Here is a 19,002-nt window from a genome sequence, read left to right on the forward strand (position 1 = left end):
ATTACCATTATTAGTATCACAATTAAACGTTATCGCTTATCTTAACTCCTATTCGATCAGCAAATGACGTGAAAGCATGTATTCGCACGCATGATCAGAAACACGCAAAACTATTTAAAAGAATACGTATCAAACTGTGATATTCTAGAACAAATCAAGTTTAGTTTTGTTAGACAAGTGACAACAGGGACAGAGACAAAATTGGGATAATAATTGAGGATCAGTAGTCAATACAGTTTTTGGCCGGATTGTAACAGTTTTTTCAATTTATTAAAATAATTCTATTAAAAAAAACAGTCGCTTTGAACTGAACCAAAGAAAATTAGGCCAAGGGCAAGGTGATGGTCCACTGAATGGCTGAATGAAACCAAACTGGCCTGAGGATCACAGCAGTACAAACGCGATTAATCTCAACCGGTATATAGAGTTTCAGAAAATTAAATTAGATCTATACCTTAACCAAATCCCATTGCTGGGCAACCCCAAAAACAAATGTTTAACATGCACATTATCAACTATGTCTCATTATCTTTCTTAAAAACAGTAGAAATCATGTCTTTACGGGGTTCAACGGGAGGTGCAATATTTTTCATGATTTGTCTGCCATAATCAGTAGTCATTAAACCAGCATTTCGTAAAGCCTTCTCCACCTTCCACCTCATATCGCCAGATATAGCACTATCTTCATATCCCACAACTTTGAACAGCTGAAACTTTCCGATATAATCTGATTCCTTCAACCTAGCCGTGGTTGCTTTAGTGTCTCGGTGCACTCTAGCAGGATCATAAGGAGCCTCCACAGCGACTGTAGCAGCTAGTTTATCTAACTGCTCCTTTCTGCGCTGCTCCTCCTCGTGTTGCTGGGCCTCTGCAGCTGCTTGTTCTTCTAGTTTCTTGTCGTGAAGCTCGTGACGGTGATCAACACGCTTTTTCCCAGCTGCTAGCTTGTTCTTTTTCATAGCGGCTTGCTTATCCTTAAGCTGCTCCAGCCTTCTCTCGAACTCTTTCTGTTTGTCTTCCTTCATTTCGTTGAAAACCTGGATCTTATCTTTGTCCGCTTTTCTTTGTTTTGCTCGTCTTCGTTCAAACTCTGCTCTCTCCTTGTTCATGCGTTCCTGATACCCTGATAATTCTTTCTCCTCTGCTCGAATCTTCTTCAACTTATCAGCTCGACACCTCAGTAAATTCTCGAATATTCGTGCTGTGTTCTCTTTCTGCGACAGAATTTCATCAGCTTTCTGTCGCATTTCCCTAACCTGGACCCATTGCTGTTTACAATCTGCCTCTGCGGTCGCTACCAGCTTCTGCAAAGCACTTTGGTGCATGTGCTTGATGGATTTCCTGTGTTCCCAATACATGTCATATAACTGCACCCACTCGCCATGCTCCTTCAACTCGAGCTCCGTTTTATGGCACATGACCAGTTTTAGCATTTCCAGACACAGTGTACTTCTCTGAAACTTATCCACAGGGTACTGGTGAGTGATATGTCTGAAGAGGATGTGGTCCTCGTTACACCAACCACCGTGCTTCCCTTTATCCAGCATGATGCTGTAGTAATCCCTCAACTCCATCAATACATCATTGTACTTCTTATCCACAGACAAGTACTCTTCAATGTATTCACATATCGTTTCTTCATGAGGGAACTTTAGTCTGAGTAGAGATTCAGTTACACTCTCTGCCTCAAACTCCCACGCTTTTAGAACTGAATTAAATACACTGAGATCATTGTCCAAAGATTGACCCTGGTCATTCAGGACATCCAAAATATGATTTTGTTGAGAAGTCATGGTTTCGTAAATTGGTTTAATGTCAATGGCATTGCTAGTGTCTGGTTTGAGAAGCCACTGTTGCATATCCTCTATAAATTCCCAAACTGGCTGAATCGTTCCTACTTCAAATGCTTTAAATTCTTCTTGCATGCTATTCAAAAACTCGCAAATTTCATTTTCACACAAAAGCTGACTGGGATCAGCCTGTTCGCTGATAACTGCTGAAATTGATCTTATCTGAGACTTGATGGAAATATCTTCTTTCAACCAAACCTCCTTATGCTGATTAAAGGCAGATGTGGTACCATATCGTGTTTTAACACTGTTGAACTTTTTCAGATGCTGTCTGTCGAGGTGAAGTTTCAGTTTTTCCTGCTGTAACTTGAGACGCAATTCTTTGTAGTCGACATGTCTGTATGTTTGGTTAGCTTGAGCGTTTGATCCCACACAAAACTTTGTAGCTAAATCATCAATATTACCTTTTCCCATATAAGTGTTTACCTGGAATAATTTGGTTATTTTCTTGCTAAATTCACAGAAGGTTTTAAAAATGTACATCGAAACAAACAAGTGAAATAACATGGAGTATGGAAGAGAAAATGTAAGAGATGTAGTAGCCCCTTTTTATTTGATCACAGTATAAAATTTCTAAAAACAGGACTTAGTGTCATGGCTAGTTGACTAGAGTCGGGAAAAAAGAGGGTGAGTTGGAAGGCAGGTTAAATAAATTATACAGCTATGGTATTAACGTGTAACAGTTCAAATGTGTGACATATGTGAATATATCAATCTATGTGCTTATATAGAATATTTGTATTTTTGATAATTAAAGATCATAACATAAGGCCTGGCCTGTTATAGGCTTTCAAAGACAAGGTACAAACAACACTGTCAACTGTTAAATCCTAGTTTCACGTTCAACTTAGTCATCATTAAGCAAAAAACTTGTTGGCCAAAGAGTATCTATCTTCAAAGAAGTTTATAGTCAGTTATTTCGAAACCAGTAATCTCTTCATCATATGCCAAAACTTGAATTGTTATTCATCAGTGATTTATATTGTATTCTTTACATAGCCTAGAATCACTACCTCTGATGGAACATTTTAATGGACAACCAAAAGCTGCTTATGATTAATGATTATTGATTAATCATGACGTAACACAAGGCTGTGAGTATCGACAGTGCTATATTTTAAATGTTTCATGGAAACTTTTTCGAAATCGACTTTTTAGAACTGTTTCTAATAGAGTATCTGATAGTAATATTTATCAGCTGCTTTTAATCCCATCGAAAAAATAGCCGAATTTATCGCTGGTCAAAGGTCAGCACTCAAAACTTATGAGTAAATGCATTGCGCCACAAAATTATGTGCATTAAAAATTGAGTCTAAAAATCATTAAGAAGATTTGGTTAAGAATTTTACGATTTTTCCACAACCTTTACTTGCTAATCCGTGGGTACTAAATCACTCTACGCTGGAACTTTAAGATTTTTCTAAAAGGGTCCCTGGCAGGTTAAATTACAAATTAAAAGTTGAATTGATGTATTTTTGAATGTATCCTTATTCACCATCTAACAAAACAACTTACAGTTCCAACAATGACTGGTAGAGAAACTGCTGCTCTCCTCACTATTGAGGGATATACAAGAACATTTGCCAGGCTGGTAGCTGAATATGATCTTATGGCTAGTATCTCCAAGAAGGTCATTCTAGAGCATTGGTGCCGGAAGAGGACAATTTGAGACAAGGCTCATTCGGGAGCAGGGGCTAAATTTGGGGTATATCTATGCTATCGAGCCGAATACCATCCATGTTTTGCTGTTGGAGATTGAACTGAATAGTCTTGATGGCCAGTACGACATTGACACACCACTCTATAACAAAGAGTTTGAGTTTGAGTTCAATGAGATTGTGATGTCGTTGATGATAAATACAATACAATACACCCTTGTGTAGTGCAGGAATTTCTGTTTCGCTGTCAGGTGAGTTAAATAATGAATTCCTTCCGGCCTGGGGGACCTCAGACTTTTGTGTTCATAATCACAATTGAAGATATAGTGGAATGACAGTTAAGTGGACAGCCCCGTCCAGTAAAACTGCTTTGCTATTTATCCTGGAAGTTAAGTTTCTACTTTCTTCGCCAGTTTAATGTTTTCTTATTTCACTGAAAAATGTGTTAAGTAAGTAAGTCAGTAAGTAAAGATTATGACATAGCATCATCACAAGTGTCTACAAAATATCATTGCACTAAATAGAAAAATAATTTAAATAAATATACTTTTCCATCAACATTAATAATTCATAATTTAACAAATTCAATTTTATTAATTAATAAAATCTAATACATTATCTATAAATAATTCATTAATACTTCCCAGTGGAATAAAGATTTATAAACGCTTCTTTGCCACAAAAAGATGAAACCAAAGATATTCATTATGTTTCTCCTTATGGCTTAAATAGCTGGGTCCTTCAATTTTCCCTAAAACTTCATTCGAAACATTCCAAAAATAAAAATCATTTACACTGTTTTTAGAAATCATTTCTTTCTTAAATCCTTCCAATCTAACTTTAAAGCTTAAAACTGTCGACTAGTTCTTGACATCTGATTGACATACGTTGCATGCCACTTTACGCGTTTGTATCACGTGGTGACCCCCCTGTAGAATTTCGACGATACAGGGGGAGCCGCGCACTCGTGCGCGGCGGGTCATACAACGTATGACAAATATCTCTGATATTTGTGATACGTAACACGTATCAAACATCTGAAGGGAGTTTGTTCTAATAAGGAATGACTCGCTCCGGAAGAAAAGAAGACTGAAGATTCCTGACTTTAGTTACACTCTTATTACATTTATTGGTTGAAATTAGATTAAGACCAGATCTGGTCATTCTGTTAACATTTAAAAATTATTATAATTTGATGCGCGGCGCGTCTAGTAATAAATAATGCTACAAAATCATTTGTTGTTTTTAGTCAAAATATACCATCTAAAGTTTTTTAAGTTTCGTTACTTTTAACATTAAAAATGTTTTTGAATGTGAATGTTTTATTTTGTTAATGTAATCGTTTTAAAAGTTTGATTTCTTTTCCATTTTCTGTTTTCGTATTTTCGAATAACCCCCAAATCTTTTTCCTGTGCAGATACTTCTAGTTACCACTCCATTTATAATATAATTCAGTTAAGGATTATAATTCAGATTAATATGAACTACTTTACACTTGGCAGGATGAATGTTTTAAGTGCCAAAAACTCTCCCAAATTTCTAGTTTCTAAAATATCAATCAGGATACACTTCCATGGTTAGCTGCTTTACAAACTAAATTAGATCATCTGTCAAATAATTTAATCATATTTTTAACATTGTCATGTAAAACGTTTATATAAAGAAAAAAACAAAGGAACCCAATACTACCCCTGGTAACACCAGATAACACGTGTTTCAACCTCAGACCATTGTCCTACTACACAAACCCTCATGGTTTCTGACTTGTCAGACAGTCTTTTTATAACAACTAGAACGTTTCCCTGCCCCCAACCCCTCCAATTTAGATAGAAGTCTAAAGTGGGACTGTGTCAAAAGCCTTACTAAAACAAAATACAAAAGATCGACAGGAGCCACTCGTCTAAAATCAAGAATATTAGTCAAATGTCTCTAAAAAAGATAATAGACAAAATTTACCTTCAAAAATCCATGCTGATGCTTTGAATTCGATCTCTAAAATGTTAATAAATGTGCCATCCCTAACTTTCATACACTTGCACAAAATACAAGTTAATGAGACAAGGTCTATAATTTAAGGGATCAGATTTTAACCACCCTTTTTAACAATGCTACAACAGATGCTGTCTTCCAAAATGTCAGAGGCAGAACTCCTGTTCTGAACATTTAAACAATAATTTAGTAACAGCTTCAACAAACATGTCATCGTATGGCTAAGGATTTCAAAAACTTAGGATGAACGCCTCTGGACCCGAACTCTATAAAAACATAAGCTTTAAAAGCTGCATCTTGATATCAGAACAGTTTAATTCCACATCTTCAATAACCTCTTTGGTTATAACTTAAAACTCCTACATTTTTAGGGAGAGGCCAGGAGGCTTCACGCACAAACAGAACTAAAGGCACTAGCAAGTACCTCAGCTGACCTCAGATGAACTATCTGTGCGTGTAACCATCTCCTTCTATCTAAAGAAACAACTCTTTATTTCACTTGTCCGTTTATTACGCAAATACAGTAAAAAGATTTACAATTCTGTTTTAAATTAGGATGTAATCTTCTTTTCATAAATTACTTTAGCTTAATTTCGCCACACGCAAAAATATGGCTGCTTTCTATTTGCACAGCTCAAGTTAATAAATCGAAGGATTAATATCAAATTCAGCCCATGCTTTTTTGTCTTGTCTTCCTCATTCTTTTAAGTGGAGTTGTACTCCATGGCACTTGCAGGCTGTTGTCGAGATAAACCGAGCAGCTGGGACAGCTGCAGCAACAGAAACCAATTTACATGTAGTTCAAGCCCACCATATCTGGACATTAGATTGTACAACGATAATCCCAGTCAATATTATTCTTACTAAAGTTAAATAACTCCTCTGAGGAAATCTTACCCCAAATCGCTTCAAAATCTTTGTTTGGGGAACTTTTGTTAGTGTTTGGGCGAAACACCAGTTTCGACCAGTATCCCACATGATCACTCTTGCCAAGCGTAGGAAACGATTCTTACAACCGTTGAACAAGAGCATCATTTGTAACAAAACCTGATCAAGAATGACCTCTCCTGGAGAGTAATCTTTCACAAGCCGCTTCTGTGTTTTCGTTAGAAAGTTCCTACATCAAACCACTGTTCATTAAATAAATCCAATATACTTTGTGAATCATTAAAACCTATCTTACTATAAATTACCACTATTTACACAACCAGTTTCCAAGATACATTTAGGTGTAGGGTTAAAATCTCCTATAAGAAATATTTCAAAAACATTCTTTTCACTAGATATGTTCTTGATGCAATATAATAACAAATTGTTTCTGTTCTAAATTTAAAGAAGTAGACCTATAAATGAACAACAAATATATGATTCAATTCCACCAAGTATTGACATGATAGCTAAAGAATCTGGTGCTTTTAAAATGAGCTCACTAATGAAGCATTACAACTGTTTTTGATATAAAAAAAAATAATAGAACCTCCACCTCCACTTATGTTGCTAGTGGAGTTATCGATTTTAAAATCTCGGTCCTTTCTAAAACATACTAAAACTTCAATAAAAATATCAGCATCAAAAACATATCACTATTAAAAGAGTTTCTCTGTAATGCAGATTACAAGAATGGCTTTATAAACTGATAGAATCCATTATTAAGTTCATCAATATTATTAAATAGTCCATTAGCATTAGTAGTAAAAAAATATTCATGGGCTGACTACATTCTTGTGAATGCTATTTATTCTTCTCACCATCTCTCTGTCTTTTTCTCTCTGCTTCTTCCCGCCTCTTCTTCCTCTCATCCTGGCTAAAAAAACGGATCTCTCGGTCTGCTCTGGCAGAGATCCATATTTATCCATATGATGACCCTTCCACCCTTGCCATGGTTGGAATAATAATTAACAGACTATCCAGTCACTGTCTGATACAATGGCCACAGGAGATCTAGCTATCTGGATCCCTTTACCTGCACGATGGCAACTGCTAAAGTCCCCTTTTTTCGAAACTTTTAGTGTCTCCTTGCAGAACTTGATTCCTCTTCTGGCGTAGCTTGGTGTCAGCTTTCTTGCTCTCTGGAACATTCAAAACACACAGATTGAGCTTTCTTAAATTTCGCTCTCATATTCATCAGTGTGCATCTTTGTCTGAACTTTACTGATAACACTTTGTGAAGCATCTGTTGGCTCATTTCTTCCAATAACTTCTTCTGACTATTTGCAGTCACATCTGCCCAGGATTGGAAAGCCTGGTTTAACTATTTTGTGATTTCTTTAAGGGTTTTCAGACTCGAAGTTAGTTGAATGTTATCTTTTTTACTGCATTTCACCCACGCCCCCCTGATACAGAGGTTTAAGGACCTCAAGTTCCTGCCTAATAACATTCGCGTAGTGTTTTTGTTTCTTCATTATCAGGGTTGAGGTCTAGTCCGTTGCTTTTAATGTAAGGTGATTAGAAACCATTTTGACAACGCCATTTAGACAGACGGTCCGCCTTCTTCTTGTGTCAGACCTGTCCAGTCCCAACACAGCATAATGCCAGTACATATCACAGGAAGCACAAGCTAATGAAAACTCCTCTTCAATAACACTTCTGCATTCACAACTACGGATTTCTTCATCTCATTACATCCTTTCTGCTGTAGCACACCCAGTTTTCTCTGGACTTTTCTTGACATTGTCGTGTTCGATTCGTATCTCCACTAAAACAAACCCAAATTCGTGTACTTAACAGACTGCACTGAGGGTGAAATATCTCATATCATTTCTGAGCTACAAAATGGCAAAGCTAGTGATTTCATTATCCAAAGATTTCATTATCCAAAGAAAACAGACGTACAAATATTGTTCAGGACCTTACTGTGAAAAGTGCAAAAAACGATTTGAAAGGTATTTGGAAAACTATCAAACATGCTTCAAACTTACCTGGAAAAATAAGTAGCTCTTCCCCAAGCAACTTAAATGTTAACGGAGTTAACCTGCATTTTGCCACAGTTGGTACAATAATACAAGAATCAATTAAGGAAAAGGATTCAGACGACTTTCTAGAATATATGCCGCCTCCACCAGAGTGTAAACTCTCTGTATTCGAAGAGGTGACTGTTGAACAAGTAAAAGAATATATACTCAGTATACCATCAGATAAATCTATTAACGATATCATGCCCATTAAAGTATATAAGTATATTATTCCCCAAATCATCGATCCAGTAGCTCATATTATAAACCTTAGTATGAAAAGTGGAACAATGCCGTTGGCATGTAAAATTGCATCAGTCACTCCAATTCTTAAAACTGGTGACCCTAATGATCCAAATAACTACCGGCCAATATCCATACTCCCCCTACTTGGAAAATGCATAGAATATTTTGTTAACCAACAGCTCACAGAGTATGTTGAAACAAATAAACTCAATGAAACTATGAAACTAATAAATCAATGAAACTAATAAATCAATGTTTTAGCTCATTTTACAAAGTCAAATATTTAAAACAATTAAAATTGTATAGTGCTCAATTTGTAAATGACTAGTTTATCTTTGCTATTGGAAGTTTGTCAAGGACTGGCAGCTAGCGGGGCAAGGAATGCACGGGCTTAGGGGCTTTTGTGCACACCAGAACACTAGCTCGGTAGATTTTTGGAAACTAGAAGGACTGAAAACTAAAATTGTTTTTGATGGAGGCTGAGGCATGTTTTTGAGAGGGACGGTATAATAGCTTGTGGTAACAACTGGCCTTTACTTTAATAGGATGAAGTTTTAGTTTTAGGACAGGAAGAAGGCATTAAGAAGATTTGCTCTTTGTTTACAAGGCAGATATAAGCAATGTTGGTTATAATATGTATCAATATCTAGATCTTCGTTTATCAATTTTCACTAAATGGGTTTAAAATTTTAATAGGGAGGGAAATTCATCAACTTTATTAAGTACCTATCAAAAATAAATCTTATATCAATGTAATATATTAAAAATCATAATCCTAAGTCTAATAATAAATCTGTTAAAAACACTTTCTCACTACACTGCGCTCACACACGTTAGTAAGACAAAGGAAAATGCACACCCAGCTAATTTTCAATTTCAAGATAATCATTTTGGATGTGTGGACCCTAGGGTAGACTTAATGTCAAAATTTAGATTAGAGCATTCGAAATCTTTGTTTGTCCAATCAAGATCAGCATGGTTATGCTGGTTGACGAGCAGTGATTGCTTCATCCTAGACTTCAGGCAGGCCACACTTAGACAGTAGTCACGTATACCAAGCTTAGGCACAATTACGTTCCAAATACGAGTCGTTCTGCTATTGAAGTTGTCAGGGGGGTCTGCTTGGCTTAGTATAAGGGTGGGTTTCCTACTTGAGCAGGTGAAATTTTCATGGAGGGAAATCGGAGCACGGAATTTCATGATTTTATAGAGCTCAAGGAAACAATGGTAAGTGTACAGGTTTTGGACGGCAAGTACCAACAATCAGTATGGATTTAGAAAAGATCATTCCACCACTTTTCTAATGCTTAATCTATTTGATAAAATATTTACGTCTAAAGAATCACAGAAGAAACCTGCAATTGTATTCTTAGATATTAAAAAGGCCTTTGACACAGTAAGCCATAATATTTTATTGAAAAAACTTAAGTATTATGGAGTTGATGGCTTTGTCATAAAGTGGTTCAAAAGCTACCATGGGGACAGAAAGCAGCACACCAAAATACGTGGTAATGTAAGCACATCACTCCCTGTTAAAACAGGTGTGCCACAGGGTAGCATATATTAGGACCAATTCTATTTAGTTTATTCATAAATGATCTCAGTAGAAATTGCACACAATCTACTGTTTACTTATTTGCAGATGACAGTGCACTATATTTTGATAACATTTCCCGAAGCATATATGAAAATGTAATTAAGGATATGAAAATTGTGTATGAATGGCTTAGAATCAACAAGCTGAGACTAAATGCTGCAAAATCTTCATTCATTGTATTTGATAGATATCCTAATCTAGACACGTTGTCAATCCCTCTGGAGTTGGAAAAATAATGCCTTTTTATAGAAGAAACTAAATCTCAAAAATATTTAGGTCTCATGATAGACAATTTATTGAACTTTCAAGACCATATTGATTATGTGAAATCAAAAATTGCTAAAAGAATAGGGGCATTATACAGGTCGAAAAGTCTTCTTCCACTGAAATATAGAAAAATGTTTGTAAATGCTCTTATGCTCCCCCAATTTGACTACCTGGATATAATATGGTGTAGGGCTGCCAAAACCAAACTTAATTCTCTTGATATATTATACAAGAAAGTAGCAAAAACTGCACTGGATGTTCATTGGCAGGAACCATCAGTAAATGTATATCGAAACATGAAGTGGTTACCCTTACACTTAAGAAGACAACTCCATCTATCAACATATATGTATAAAATTCTTAATGAGGCTGCACCATCATCATTCACCGGTAAATTTTCTTATGTATCCGGAGGATCACGTGATGCTGAGAGGTGCAACCTTTATATTCACAAATCCAGAACACACAAAACCTTTACATATTTAGGTGCAAAATGTTGGAATACAATTCCAGAGAACATAAGGATTAAGGACTATAAAATGTAGTGTAAATTTCTCACAATGTATGAAATCTAAATTTATGTCAGATGTAATTCAAGGAGTCTCATCCTATGAAATAAACAATAGTTTCGACTATTTCTACACTCTAGCTATGTGACAACTGAAACAATTTTTAAGGTGCTGGAGTTTTTGTCGGGTGGAAAGGCCCCCTGCGTTATATGACCTATTTTCAGAAGTATAGAACTTTAAACATCTCCTTTATTCGTTCCCATTTGTTATCATTGCCATTCTATTATTGTTCTATACTTCTCTGTGTATAACTGTAAATAATATTACTTACGAAATTCCAAAGTGGGCATCTATGTAATTTTCAACTTTAATTGTTACCTTCATGCCCACAGTTCACTGTTAAATCATATCTTATTTTACCACTCATTAATTTATTACTTATTTTGTTTTACAATTTACATGCTATATCCTTATGTCCCTAGAAGGGTGTTCTGCTAACAGTTTTTGACTGACTTGAATGTCCTGCACAGCAGATTGAAGCTTCTTAAATTATTTTTTATTCTTATTGTATTGCTGTGTAAATTTGATTCTAGTTCTAATTCTAATTCTAATTTCACCATCAGACGCATCAGTGTTATTAAAAAGGCCTCACACATTCTCAACCCAGTGCTTTCCATACAATACAACTAAACCTTTAAATGTCAACAGGATGCTTTCCCGCCATCCTTAAGATAGGTTAAATTAGCCCCATCTACAAAAAAGATAACGAAAAATTCTCCCAATTTTTGGTAAAATTTTTGAAAAGGTTATCTACTCACGGCTTTATGGTTTTCTCTTGAGTCAGGGAATACTGCACGATAGCCAGTTTGGGTTCCGAAAAGGTCATTCAACATCACATGCACTCAACTACTCAGTTCACTACATTCAGCAATCACTCAAAGCTTGTAATCATGTTTTAGGAATCTTTATCGACCTAAGTAAAGCATTTGATACAAAAGATCACTCAATACTTCTCAAAAAATTGAACACATACGGGATCAGAGGACGGGCACACAAACTCCTGGAAAGTTATCTTTCCGACCGTAAACAATATGTTGGTGTGCTCAATGAAATATCTGATACTCTACCTGTGCTCTTTGGAGTGCCACAGGGGAGCTGTTTAGGGCCCCTTCTGTTCTTAATTTACATAAACGATCTTACAAACTCTGAAAAGAACTCTAAATTTGTTCTATTTGCTGATGACACAAATATCAACGTCGCTGCAAAAAGTAAAAGCCTAGCATACAAAAAAGCCAATGAAGTCCTAAGTTCCGTACACCGCTACATGCTTGCCAATAAACTTCACATAAACACTGGCAAGAGCTGTTACCTTGAATTCTCAAACTCTCGATCCAACAAAGATGAAGATACACCCTCTGATCAAGTCAGTAAACGACCGGGGGTAGGATTTGGCCGGGGCCGGGAATGTCCAAATTTTGCCGGGGCCGGGAATTGGCCGTTCTGGAATTTGGCCGGGGCCGTGAATTTAATAAATCAACGGCCAAGTTAGAACTTTTCAGGACTTAGGATCTGAACTTATTTTTACATGACAATATAATGTTTGTATCAATTGAGCAGTTTAGAAGGTAATCAGATTTCATATAATATATTTTGATAAAATAATTTTGTTCAGCTGAAACAGTAAATAAAAGTTGGCCTCTGGACATCATCCTTTCAATATTGAAAATCCATTTTAAGATTTATATGATAGTTTTAGGCCGATTTCGATCAAAAATTCCCGGCCAAATTCACAGGCAAAAATTGAAAATCGGCCGGGGCCGGGGCTGGGAAGAAATAGCTCCCCCGGCGCCGGGATTTCACGGCGCCGGGAATCCCGGTCGATTACTGGATCAAGTAATCAATATCAATGGCATACTTTTGGAGAGAGTACATGAAACTAAATTCTTAGGTGTAACAATCGATGAAGACCTAAACTGGAACGCACATAGAAGGAAATTAGCAAAAAACTAGCCAGCTGCTGTGGCATGCTAAATAGAATTAAAGATAACATTCCCACATCACTCCATAAAGATCTGTATCACACTCTGTTTGAAAGCTATCTTGCATATGGTATAACTGTCTGGGGAGGCCGAGGGGCATCTAACAGAAAACTTGAACCTCTGTTCAAAGCACAGAAAATGTGTGCCCGCATAATGTTTGGAGATAAAGAAGCATACTTGGATAAATTTAAAACTAGTGCACGATGCAGACCCTACGGGGAGCAAATCCTGTGCAAGGAATTCTACAGAAAGGAGCATACAAAACCCATCTTCGACACCCATGAAATCATAAATGTGCATAATCTGTACTTCTACCATTGTATTAATGACATCTTCAAGGTCTTGAAATATAGAACTCCTATATCACTATACTCCCTCTTTGAAAAATCTGGCAGACTTGGCAAAGAGACACTCATTCTCACACCTAAACCATCAGACAGCTACATATACAGAGCAGGGACAATATGGAATACAGTACGACAAAATCTCATGCTAACTACATTCACCTGTTATAAGCCCAATCACCTCAAATCATCCATAAAAATCACCATCACTCCCACTTAAACGGAAGGAGAACCAAATGACTGGAACTTAGCCTTAAACAGCGTTCGACAAAATTCAAAAACTTTAAAATTGACCTTGCCTAGATTACTTAAGCTTGAAAAAGCGGTAATATCTTAGCAAAATATAACTTGCAGCAGCCCCATACCTTGTCATGAACATAATATCGAAACTACCTCTGTAATCACATCTTTCAATTATAGTTTAAGACATCCATCCTGCATCGTGTTTCCAATATTAGAATTTATGATATGTATTGATTGAATAATTGGTAATAAATTTAACTTTTGTTTTATTAACTTTTGTTTTATTTCTCTGGGTGCAAAATGAATATATAATATAGGTTTATTAGTTTTATAGAAATTTAAAAGTTCTATAGAATTTTATTATAGAAGGATTATAAACATTTTGTTTGTGTGTTTTGTGTTATGCATTTTTATACCTATTTTAGAAGAGATTTTTATAGAATGTTAGAAGTGCAGCAGGGTCAGTTTCAGACGAATTAAGCATAAATGACATCATTGCCATGTCTGAAGTGGTTTGTAAATGGGCCATTGTTAGCCCCAAGCGTTTTGGTCCGTCATTCCTGCCACTCAGCATTGCCTACTGTAAAGTAGAAATTTTTCTGAGACAATAGAGAAACTGACCTTGTCTCACTAAATTCAACCACTTTCCATAATAAAATTACTAACAAATAAAGTTTTTTAAATAATTATATACAACCACTAAAGAATATTTCCTCAAGTTTACTTCTAGTTAACTAATTCGTGGTTTAAGCTCTTATTTTATTTATGAAAGGAATGTAAAATAAAACTTATTGTTTCATTGAAAACTTATTGTTTCATTGAAAACTTATTGTTTCATTGAATAATGCTTCTCGCAACCACTTGTAGGTTAACAACCTACCAGGACGCGCGCCGAGTTGGACTCGTCAATATATGGAACAGATATTTTACAAGTATCACCCGTTGAGAATCAACTGCTCGCAATACATTATTGCTTAAAAATTGTTAAATATGCTCGCTATACACTTAACTTTTAGATTCCGCATTTATATGTACATATTAGTTCATAATACCAAATAACAATAATAAATAAATTAAAAGCATGAAGAGGTCCAAAACCAACTCAAGCATGATACCAGATTAGAACCAACATTGAACACATTGTCATCGGAAGCTGCAAGCTTCCGATGACAATGTGTGCAATGTTGTTATTATGCAGTCACCTTCAGGCGGTGTCGCGACGGATTATGTGAAAAGGCTTTTTGACAGGCTGTGCCCTTACAATAATTAAATTGAACCATTGCCTGTTACGATGTACATATGAGTGTTGGATAATTGAGCCACACAAGTGCTCGCGCGCACATTTGAACTGATCAATAGGTTTATCAAAAAGCATAATGCAAAGAGCGAGTGAAAGGAAGGAACAAAAATTTGTATTTGATCTCAAGCACATGCAAGCGCGCGTTGTCACGTGGCTTCACATAGCCATGAGTCTAAGCGTACTGCGTAACGCACAGGAGGGGCTAAGTGCAAAGAAACTGCTGCTCACTGCTGCTCACTGCTGCTCACTGCTGTTCACTGCTGCTCACTGCTGCTCACTGCTGATCACTGCTGCTCACTGCTGCTCACTGTTACCTGAGGACCCCAGGCTTTAATGTTGGTAAACAACAATAGAGATTAGGCGGAATGACAGGCTGAGCGCGGCCCAGTAAGCTCACTGCTGATCACTGCTGCTCACTGCTGCTATGGGCGCGCGCGACAGCAGCAGTGAGCACGAGCAGCAGTTAGTAGCAGTGAGCAGCAGTGAGCAGCAGTGAGCAGCAGTGAGCAGCAGTTTCTTTGCACTTAGCCCCTCCTGTGAACGCACCTTTGGCGGTTACGCACTACTGCAAGCAAAAGGGGTCTGGTTAAAGCAATCGCGTGACTTAAACACTGCAATATCATTGGTCATCTTTATATTCGATGAGAAATACAAAGTAGAGCGCTTTTTCTATAATCCATGGTGAGTGAATTAGTAAAACCGACATGAGCCTTGGGGAAATTCGAAAAGTAAAATTTAAGCGTTTTGAGCGTCGTATGAAGTTTTACGGGTGATACTCGTAAAATATTTGTTCCATATATTGTACGGCCACGGGCGAAATAGTTGGTCGCGCGCAGTACGCCGCGCTTTTGGTGTTGACCATTGGTGGCAGGTACTTTTTGCCCTATTACGTCACGGCGCAGTATTGCACGCACACTACACACTGATAAAGCTTCTCACACTGATAAAGCTTCTCTCAGATCACAGTTTAAGTTAGATCATCGATCAGTTAGTGATTAACAAAGAAAACAAAATATTGAAACAACGGATTATAATATATAATGTTTATTTTTCTAAATCCCGTGCACAGTGTAACATTATGAACTGGAATTGTCATTTTAAATTCTTTGATCGGAGCAACATCTGGAAGATTAACTCAATCTTCAAGTTCAAGCGTTCGGCATAGAGTTTGTTATACGTTGTATGATCCACCGCGCACGAGTGAAGGGACAGTGGGAGTTACCACGTGATACAATGTAAAGTATGGTGGCCGAGGAGGCTCATTAAAAAAATAAAATAAAAAACCATACTCACGTGGCCGAGGAGGCTCATTCGGCCGAGGAGGATTATTTTTTTAATGACCTTGCTCGGCCATGGCCGAGGAGTATCAAACAATATGACGGAAAAATGAGCCTCCTCGGCTATGGACGAGCAGTATCAAACAATATGACGGAAATATGGCCGAGCAGTATCAAACAATATGACGGAAAAATGAGTCTCCTGGGCCATGGCCAAGCAGTATATACAGTATCAAAACATCTCGCGCGCAATGCGCGTCTTTCGACTCGAATTATAGAACGGACATGTCATTGTCATCATCTTTATACTTGAAATCTCTTTTACAAAATGAAACACAGATGTAAAATAATGAATTTATAAAAGCATTATCCGAGAACCCTTAAACACTGCAATGAAACTCCGCTGAAAAATCCGTTAAGTAGGTGAGAATTTACCTACCATCGGAAAGTTCCAAAATCTGTAGCTTAATCCAAAACGTTTACAATCATACACTCCTTGCACCTTGAGATGGCGTCGAATGTAATGTCTTCTGCCCTGGTTATTATACCATCGAGTAATTGTTCACATGATAACATATTTAACTCTTAAGGAATTGTCTCAAACTTATACTCTACCAAATATATAGATGTAAAAAAAGCACAAGGGAAAAAATTGATAATCAATGTGATAAACAATTCAATAGCCAATCAATCTTAGGTTAGGCCAGATCAAGCAGAGGGTAGTAAATACAGGGACGGATACCTAACAATGAGACAGAGATTGAACAGTGAGACAGAGATTTAACACCGATACGGAGATTGAACAGCGAGACGGAAAATAAACGATGAGACAGATATTGAACACTAGGAGTTGGACGGACATTAAATACAGAGAGAACTATTTAACACGAGATAGAGATTGAAAATTGAAAGACAGATATTAAACACTGCACAGTGAGACGGACAGTCAATACGCAGGGATACGGAGGGAAACACTGGGACGGTCATCAAACACTGAGGGAGACGGAGAATCGAGAGAGTTAACACTGAGTGACATAAACACTAATGTGCATGATTGTTGAACTACTCAAACTCTATCCCCATTAAAAATATCAGATAACAAATGCTGTCAGTAGCAGATTGAAAAATAACATTGCATTACTTTAAGATTAAAATTATAACCATTCTGAGCTGCGAAAGTAGCATTTGGAATTGAATTTCAATCCTCCAACAAACTTCAGTAAAATACACGATGTCATATGTTTCAAAAGATTGTTATATTTTAATCTACCCTTGCTTATTTAATTAACCTCTTGCTATTTGCTAAAGAGAGAATAGCATTAGCAGATCTAGTTCACGTCTTCAGATTTTCATTCAAGTCTGCGTGATGTAATTCGATGAAGCCACAAATCTCACAGAGCTACAGAATTCAGTGATCGTCTACAACACCAATAAAACCTGAAAAAATGGAAGTTATGATATACATTTTAGAAACTCCATTGCAAAATATTGCAATAGATCATCTAATCCGGGGTATAGTATGATGTGAAATTTGAAAAGTATTTAGTATAAAAGCAAATTGTTTATCTCGTTAGGAAAATTTATCAAATAATCATGCGAATTGTGATAGCGTGCTACGACACCGTGATTAATGAATATAGTGTTCTTCGTTTACTCTCAAATCTGGATCCTAATTCTACCAGCTTCACGGAACTCAGAAAAGAACTTTCCTCTGCCACTACACGAAGGCCAACGCAGTGAAAGATATCTTTCTTCAAGAAGCACTCTAAAATTTGGATCAGAATAATAAACAATGAACCTTATGCCAGTAGACGGAGATCGTCTACTGATATTTCTCCGGAGTTTGCAGTTCCACGACCGGAGTATCTGGTCTAAAACTGGCACAACTTAGCGAGTTTAGAAGGTTTGAGATGTTATTTGTGCTCCTCAGGGTCTTTGACCAAAATTATCAAAATTTGCCTATATTATTTAATGAAGGTTTCTAAATGGCTTTTTATGATACTGTCAGTATAATTTGAACATAAACAAGGTAAAATATAATTAATTGAACTTAAGTGGCGCCTTAACCACGCCCATTTACGCCATTTTTGGCGCAAAATAATGAAATTTCAAGTTTTGTTGTAGCATCATGTGGGGTATCAAACCTTAGGTATTTTGACACGAGAAAATGATTGGTGATGGTATTTTTTCGAATAGAGTGTTCCCTGATCAGTTATTGTTCTGGTTAATATCACCTACTCGCTATAAATTCCTTTAATGTAGCCGATAAAACTAAAGACCTCCTGCAATTTGAAACCAAGTGAGCAAGCAAAAAACTGATAAGTGATGTATCATGACATTGATTAGAAATGCTGTCAGCGGCTAAAACCCCTAAAATCGATACAATGATTATTTTATTTCTTTGAGTCAAATTTGTGCAGTTTTTGTGCTAACTTCGTTAAACAGTTGCCTTTGCAAACAACCCAATTTTATGAGCTGCATTGGGGGTAGCGGTCATGATTCAGGGGCTGGAGGGTCACAGCCTACCGGATCAATATCTCTTAAACTAACTAAAGAATCGGCATACGATCCAGAAAAACACTGTATCTTTTGCTTAGACGCCAGCACAACACTCTTCAAACTTAGTAGCAGTGACAATGGCAGGACAAAGGTATTGCAGGTAATCTTAACAAGTCATTACAACTTTTACAACTATTGCAAATTCGATTGTGTGGTTTTGACAATTTTTAATT

General features: G+C 36.7%; 1 protein-coding gene across 1 annotated transcript; it reads right to left on the reverse strand.

Moving 5' to 3' along the window:
• Positions 1-515: 515 nt before the first annotated feature.
• LOC134810970 (coiled-coil domain-containing protein 148-like) lies at positions 516-2,264 on the reverse strand. Its single transcript, XM_063817665.1, has one exon. It carries the CDS (start codon positions 2,262-2,264, stop codon positions 516-518), a length of 1,749 nt encoding a protein of 582 aa, XP_063673735.1.
• Between the last annotated feature and the right edge of the window lie 16,738 nt (positions 2,265-19,002).

Source organism: Bolinopsis microptera, chromosome 2, assembly GCF_026151205.1.
Source record: "Bolinopsis microptera isolate Bmic1 chromosome 2, MBARI_Bmic_1.0, whole genome shotgun sequence".
Classification (NCBI taxonomy): Eukaryota; Metazoa; Ctenophora; class Tentaculata; order Lobata; family Bolinopsidae; genus Bolinopsis; species Bolinopsis microptera.